Genomic DNA, 8,592 nt, shown 5'->3' on the forward strand with positions numbered 1-8,592 from the left:
CCATGTCGGGGCTAAAATTACCAACAGTCAATGCCACATATTTGGGCATTTCGAGATTTTCTTACATTGTTAAACTGCAGTAATTCATTATTTTATGATAGATCGTTTGTAGGAGTGACCCCTTCAAATCTGAAGAATAAATAAAATATATTAGGTTGATGTCACTACAGGTCATATGACACTAAAGCATGAGTTCATTCCCATCAAACTTCTGTACCAACGGTGTCATGCCCTGATATTGAAGATGACTATTGACTCTTGATATTTGTCTGTTTATTAATATAAAACAAAAACATAACACATTAACATTATATGATATAAAGAACATTATTAACTTGTAGAAAATTGCAGTAGTTATGAAACTCGCCTTTATCTTTCTCTTATAAAAAGAAGGCTGTGTGGTGAGTTCTCTGATCCATTCGTTTCCATTCAATGTTTTCCTAGAATCACGGATGTAATTGGTATTCACTTTCATTCATTCGGAACTCCTCGGCCATTTTTTCAAAAACAACCTCGGATGTATGCCGGTACATCTGTTGAAGTAGTCCGTATTTTTTTTGAATAAAATCATTAATTAAATGTAGTGTTTAAGAGTTGTATTCATTGCTCTCAGTTTAAATTGATTGCCAGTGAAGTGTATTATTGCAAACATAATTACGATTCCCAAGAGTTAAGTCATAAATTTTAACTACTAAATAAGATTACGCGATCTATTTGCAGCGGACTTAAACGTACCACTTTTTAAGTATGTAAACCGTCCATATACATCCGAGGTTGTTTTTGAAAAAATGGCCGAGGAGTTCCGAATGACTTTCATTAAGATTTCTCGGCAGCAGTCAACAGCTAAGATCTCGAGGTCAAATATATACACTGACATTACAACTTTGTAAATCCCATTCGGAATTCTCGGCCACTGATTTTCCATCGAAACCAACATCGGATGTATGCCGGTACATCGGTTTAAATAGTTCATAACAGTATTCATTAGTAGAAGTGTTTTAACCTGTATTTCTATTTCTAAGTTTAAATTGATTGCCAGAGAAGTGTATAATTTGCATAAATAATTAAGATCCCCATGACGGTAAAGTCAAACAGTTAAACTGCTAAATTGAAATTACTACGCGATCTACTCGCAGCGTAGTTAAACTGTTAAGATTTCTGACATTGTAAAGCATCCATAATTATACATCCGAGGTTGTTTTCCATGGAAAATGGCCGAGGAGTTCCGCACGTGTAAATCCGTCTCAACCGACACAGGCAACATATATAGTTATATTTCGAACCATCATTACCACAGGATACTGCTTGCTATGTCATATAAAGCAGCCATCATACATAAAATTCTTACGCCTCACAGCCAGCGTTGTCGTACTCGGCGTTCTCCATGCCCTTCACCTCTTTTCTATCCTCCGCCAGGCTGATGCTGTCCTTCTGGTAAATCACGGAGGTTTCATCCGCCATTTTCTCCCAACGTCCATTGCGAATGGCCCATACTCGCACGCCCATAAGCACGGCCGTCACCAGCGCGCAACACGCTCCCATACCGGAAATGATGGCAGCCCACGGTGTCCCCACGTCATGAGACATGTACACGTCAGCGAATGTTTCCGTGAGCATGGAGTAGTGGCTGCTGATACGGGCAATCGCCACTAGGTACATCACCCCTGCCAAACAAAACAGGGTATACGCATTACAGCTCGAGGTTTTATTTCTTTCTCCGACCATCGATCGTTACCAACATTTGGCGTTGACCCTTAATAGCAGTGACTGTTTGTAACAGTGCATGCTTTTGATCTGGACTGGGAAATACAGATGGCAAAGTTAATACCATAAGGGACAATTACAAAAACAATTCCGCCCTAGTGTTTTCCCCGGGGATAGATATACGGACCTGAAAGGGCCATTCCCCCTGCGCCCACCACGGAAGTCGCAGTTTGGTGACCGCGTAGCACAGACGGTCTGACAGTGATGAGCGTGCCAGCAGTTCCGACGAGGGCGAAAATGACGGCCATCGATGCCTCGATGCGCAGGTCGTGCCACGTGGACATCATAGCGGGGTCTGAAATAGACATGTGCATGACATTTTATATATAGAAAGATCAAAACACTTTTTGATACTGCTTATTGTTTTACTTTCCAGCACCACTCTCTCCTGATCACAGCACCACTCTCTCCTGATCACAGCACCACTCTCTCCTGATCAAAACTGCTGCGTTTTAATAACACCTAGAGAAAAAATAAAACCCCACTGTTTTAACTTCACACAAACAAGTATGTATGCACCACAACAGGAATACAGTAAAGCACAAAGTCGTTGATAACGAATTAAAGCTATTTAAACGGTACATGAAGCAAAGAAACGTTCATTTCTTAACAATTATAAATGAACGAGTTTCGGATGTAACGTCTGCATATTTCATATATGAACTGCATGCTAGCCACTGACGTTGAAACGTGTGGATATTTGGAACGAAACGGCCCACACCACTTTCCGAAATAGGAGATACGGCCAACACCACTTTCCGAAATAGGAGATACGGCCCACACCACGTCCTGAAATAGAAAATACATCCCCACCACTTCCGAAATGGGAGACACGCCCTTCATCAATTCCTATACTTGGAGATACGGCCCACAACCCTTCCTGTACTTGGAGATACGGCCCACAACCCTTCCTATACTTGGAGATACGGCCCACAACCCTTCCTATACTTGGAGATACGGCCCACAACCCTTCCTATACTTGGAGATACGGCCCACAACCCTTCCTATACTTGGAGATACGGCCCACAACCCTTCCTGTACTTGGAGATACGACCCACAACCCTTCCTGTACTTGGAGATACGGCCCACAACCCTTCCTGTACTTGGAGATACGGCCCACAACCCTTCCTGTACTTGGAGATACGGCCCACACCTCTCCACGAAATAGGAGATACGGCCCAACCACTCCCCGAACTTGGAGATACGACCCATACCACTTCCCGAAATGGGAAATACGGCCCAACCATTCCCCGTACTTGGAGATACGACCCACACCACTTCCCGAAAGGGAAATACGGCCCAACCACTCCCCGAACTTGGAGATACGACCCATACCACTTCCCGAAATGGGAAATACGGCCCAACCATTCCCCGTACTTGGAGATACGACCCACACCACTTCCCGAAAGGGAAATACGGCCCAACCACTCCCCGAACTTGGAGATACGACCCACACCACTTCCCGAAATGGGAAATACGGCCCAATCACTCCCCGAACTTGGAGATACGACCCACACCACTTCCCGAAATGGGATATACGGCCCAACCACTCCCCGAACTTGGAGATACGACCCATACCACTTCCCGAAAGGGAAATACGGCCCAACCACTCGCTGAACTTGGAGATACGACCCACACCACTTCCCGAAAGGGAAATACGGCCCAACCACTCCCCGAACTTGGAGATACGACCCACACCACTTCCCGAAATTGGAGGTACGGCACACACCACTTTCGAAATAGAAGATACGGCCCAGCCAATCCCCGAACTTGGAGATACGACCCACACCACTTCCGAAATTGAAGGTATGGCACACACCACTTCCAGCAATTGGAAGTACGGCACACACCACTTCCCGAAATTGGAAGTATGGCACACACCACTTCCCGAAATTGGATGTCTTACAGCAAATCTTTGCTCCACCATAAGGGTGAATGTATTTCAGCGACAAGTAAGCCTTCTATAATTTCATAACAAGACATGTGTGTTAGCTGGTTAACTTTTACAGAAAGAATTAAAGTTTTCACTAGTGTTCTAGACACATAAACATTTCAATTATTTATTCGAGTATGAACCGATAACAATTCTGCGATTTGTATTGAATTTTTTGAGTGTGCGTGTTTTTTGTTTGTTTTACTGCTGAAATGTTGCTGTTTAGGACTTTTGTTGCTGTTTAGGATTTTGGTCGTGAAAGTGTAGTTCTACTATGTCAAGCGGATATGATTATTTATTTACATTAAATTACCGTTTTTGCGTGGAAAATCGTTTATTGTGACCGCACTGATGGTTGAGACCTGACAAGTGACTTCGTGATCGACGCCCCACGTACATACGGTGGTGGTCCACAGCCCAGCATGGACGCTCCACGAGATTGGCCGTGACAGCATATCCGGTACCGGCAGGTCCGGCGTGAGCTCTGTGGATTCGGACAGCAAGTCCCCAGTTACTTCATCGGAGAAGGGCGTGGTCGGCACGGTGCTTTTACCAACACTCGGAAAGTCATATACAGGGAAATCAACTTTTGGTATTCCTGGTTTTTCGGGATGGATGACGCCGGCGTTGGGCATCATGAGCCGTCCGAATGTTTTGTCCGGTGATGACACATTGTTCATGGTTGTATTGACCGTTTCCTGTTTGCTTGATTCTTTCCCGACCTTGTTTTGTGGAATGGGTTGTTCTACATTACTCTTTGACGGATTCTTTCTAAGTAGCCCAAAGTCGTTCTCATGCAGCTTTGGCTTGACTTGTCCAATCTCGACTTTCGTCGGCTGACTTGGTGTAATTGGTCCGATGTCGACTTTCGTCGGCGGACTTGGTCTGATTGGTCCGATGTCGGCTTTCGTTGGAGGATTTGGTCTGATTGGTCCGATGTCGGCTTTCGTTGGAGGATTTGGTCTGATTGGTCCGATGTCGGCTTTCGTTGGAGGATTTGGATTGATTGGTCCGATGTCGGCTTTCGTTGGAGGATTTGGTCTGATTGGTCCGATGTCGACTTTAGTCGGAAGATTTGGTCTGATTGATCCGATGTCGGTCTTCGTTGGAGGATTTGGTCTGATTGGTCCGATGTCGACTTTAGTTGGAGGATTTGGCCTGATTGGTCCGATGTCGACTTTAGTTGGAGGATTTGGTCTGATTGGTCCGATGTCGACTTTAGTTGGAGGATTTGGTCTGATTGATCCGATGTCGGCCTTCATTGGAGGATTTGGTCTGATTGATCCTATGTCGGCTTTAGTTGGAGGATTTGGTCTGATTGGTCTGATGTCGGCTTTCGTTGGAGGATCTGGTCTGATTGGTCCGATGTCGGCTATCGTCGGCGGATTTGGTCTTTGTTGTGGAATAGGCCTAGGAATCGCGTTGTCTTTAGCCGGCGGAATTGGTTTTGTCAAAGGATATTTTTTCGGCGGCAGTTTATGTTCCGGCAGCGCTTTGTCTTTGGTCAGCGAATTAGGATTTGTTGTCATCCCGTCTTTTGTCGGCGATTTAGATCTGGGAAGTCCTGTATTTGTCATCGGTATAATTATTTTAGGTGGCACAACCTGCTTTGATGCTTTGTCTAGATCCGAGCGTGTGTTTCTTACCCTGGTGTTGCCAATGTCACTCGCACTTAGAGGCAAAACTGATTTCTCATCTGATGGTACATCTTTCTTCTCACCTAGATGAGGCTTTGTGTCGTCATTATTGTTTCCAACCCCTTTGTTATCTAAAATTGTCTTAGATAGTTGCTGCTCACTGGTACCTCCTGACAAAGGCCTGTGACCACCAAGCACATGCATTTCTCCATTGACGATATTTCCGGTTTCGGTATAGGATATCACGAGCCAACCGGGCGCGGCAAAGCCGATGACCTGCAGCAGGAGCGCCAGGAAGGCTACCGTGGTCAGCATGTACGTCCACGTCCGAATCATCGCCATAACGTCCCGTAGTTGGAGATCCGGTAAATTGTTTAGATTATTATTCAGTTGAAATCTTTAATTTTATTATATTATTGCATTGCTTTACAACGCAGGCAAATCCAAAAATATAAAACGATTTTTTATTCAATGTATTGACCATGTGGCCGTTCTGTTCCCAACATGACAAATGTTGACAGTCTTACCAAAGATTTGATTATAAATAATTATTTGAGTTTTACCGCTACTGAAGAACGCTCGACTGCTGTGCCACAGTTGGATGGCTGTAATCCTGGATTAATAGCTTTTTGTATTTAAGGACAGTGTCCTGTATATCACCTTAATCCGACCGGTGTCTTATTCAATTACGGCACCTACACCATAAGGAGATGATACCTATGGTGGCATATTAATGTCGTAAGACATCGGGTAACGTTCGCGAATTGTTTCGTGTTAATTTATTTCTCACGGTAACTATCTATCTATCTAGTTCACACTCGCGTTACCTTTTTTGGTAAGATAAATAACATAAGAATAAAAACAGACTTGAAAGTGCCCAGAACTGCCTACTAGCTGTTACCGGTTGAATGCTGTACAACACTAACAGGTTAACTAGTTATGGTTTGCGAATTACACTTAAAACTAATATAATAACTGGTTAACTAGATCAAAAGCGTGTTACCTGTTACCTGTGCATGCATTCCAGATCCAAGCACTATCAGCTATAAGTTTTATAGTAATGGTCTAGGTAAGTAAAATTCGCAAATCATAAGCAGATAACTAGCCTGGGTAAACGGCCCTTACCATTTCATTATCGGGTCTGGCACAAGCTGGAAATGGCTGTCTCCTGTGTATGTTTTACCTTATAGGTTTGTTTTAGAATCTAAAATTTAGATCTATGACAAAATTTCTGCTGTGCTACAGTTACAGGCTTAAAAGACAAATGTTATTTCGTAATGTTAGCCAATGGTTAACTTAAAACATTTATAAATTTACCTTATTCGCTGAACTTATCCTGGAGGTCGCCATTTTTGGGCCACGCCTGTTGTGCAGAGAACGCTGAGTACCAGATAAGTAGATAACCAGCTGCATAAATCATTTTATAGATAACTTGTAACAAGAATCTTATCATTTTCATCGTCACCTTGATTGGACGTAATAACCAGTAATATTTATCGCCAAGACCATCATAATCGTCTTCATCAGCATCCCCCATTACAATAGTTTGTTTTATGTTGATGATGATGACGATGACGACGACGATGACAACGACGATGACGACGACGGCTTTGAAGATGACGATGACAACAATGAACATGATGAAGAAGACGATGACGACGACGACGATGATGAAGATGATGATGATGATGATGATGATGATGATGATGATGATGATGATGATGATGATGATGATGATGAAACAAAATACTATCAATCTACTTTTTGCAAAAAATATGTGACAAACACACACACGAGCTACTAGTTATAACTTTTGTTTATTTTAAGAAATTGTGACGACTTACGTGCAAGCTGTGTTACGCCGTAGCTTCCACACACGTTCTGTATGCACATCCTGCCATACCACAGCCCCACGTTGAAGTTCACCTTCCCCTGCTGCTCCATTTCCGCTTCCAGCACTGAGGAATGGACGCCCCGGGAGATGGTGCTGCGGGCTTTTGCTGTTGGAGACCATCCTGCCATGGCGGCCGGGTGAGACTGCAGCCATTCCTTCGCTTGTTCCAGAAGCGCGTCAGAAACATTGGAGTGTGGAGTGCTTTCAACCCACTCCCAGAAGCTAGCATTACCCTTTGATGAAATGCTTTGAGAGTATTGTTGTCTGAGTTTCTGCCATATTTGCAACATTTCATCATTTCCGAGCGATGTGACATGTTGTCGCGGTAGCACTGTCGCGCGTCTCTGTCCCTCAGAAAGGATTGAAAGGTTTTTGGACGGTCCTGTGACCGGGGTCGAGCTTCTCGAAACTTCAAAAGAACGATTTGGCGCACGAAGCTGAGGCGAAAGGAATGAATTGTTTCCAAAAGAGCTTAGGTTGTTTGGTAGTTGAAAACTACCAGGGCCCTTGGCGACGCTGTTATTAGGATTCCAAGGCGCCATATTGGCTGGTCGGCCACCAGCCAACAATGCAGGTGTATAGCGCTGGATTCCAGGGCGCTCGGTCCGGCCGTTTTCTGGGAGCTTGGTGGAGTCGATTCTATGGTACTCGGTCCAAGCGCGCTTGGTGACCGAACTGGTGGTAGGTTTTTGTTTGCGTGGAGCCAATGGGTCCTTTTTTACGCCAGGTAACCGTGCAGGTAAGCCTGCAAGTGTAGAACGGCGGCCCACTGGCCGCCGCGTTCTTTCAGGTTTCGTGGTACTACGTTTTGGCGCTGCACGGCGCGAAAGTTGATGGAGCTGGCCAGACTGCACCATTCCTTCTGTGAAATTCTGGTCCTGCATCGATTCAGCTGGTATCCGCTCTTGCTCACGGTATTTCGACAAAGACACGACCCACCACCCTGGGCAAATATAGCCTACACAATCAAACAATAACGCCACACACGAAAATGCCACTAGGCCGAAGTTTACCAAACGGAAAACGTTCATTCTTGTACAGGTAATTCGGGCGTCCTGCAACACTGAGCTTGCAACAAGTAGTACAAAGATCCGGCAACTCTGTCCCAACCACAGGGTTTGGGTTTTACCATCATCGCATTTGCAACTGATTACAGAAATACTATCATTATCGTCTTATTTCAACCAATTATCTTATTCAATTTCCAAACATGCGAGCAATAAAACATTTAAATTGGAACTGTTGGTATATCTTGTTTGAAAATTGAAACGGGAATCATGAAAGAAGACAAATAATTATTTCTATATTGATGGTTATAAAATTTAATTTATTCATTTCAGAATCTTTTATTTTGCAAACAATAC

At 44.1% G+C, this 8,592-nt stretch overlaps 1 protein-coding gene across 1 annotated transcript; it reads right to left on the bottom strand.

Annotated features, from left to right (window-relative positions):
• Positions 1 to 277: 277 nt before the first annotated feature.
• On the bottom strand, positions 278 to 8,280 carry LOC128245074 (uncharacterized). Its single transcript, XM_052963275.1, has 3 exons — positions 7,179 to 8,280; positions 1,892 to 2,059; positions 278 to 1,664 (listed from the first exon to the last, which is right to left on the bottom strand). Exons 1-3 carry the CDS (start codon positions 8,257 to 8,259, stop codon positions 1,345 to 1,347), a joined length of 1,569 nt encoding a protein of 522 aa, XP_052819235.1. The 5' UTR covers positions 8,260 to 8,280; the 3' UTR covers positions 278 to 1,344.
• Between the last annotated feature and the right edge of the window lie 312 nt (positions 8,281 to 8,592).

The sequence above is a fragment of the Mya arenaria genome, chromosome 8 (assembly GCF_026914265.1).
Source record: "Mya arenaria isolate MELC-2E11 chromosome 8, ASM2691426v1".
Classification (NCBI taxonomy): Eukaryota; Metazoa; Mollusca; class Bivalvia; order Myida; family Myidae; genus Mya; species Mya arenaria.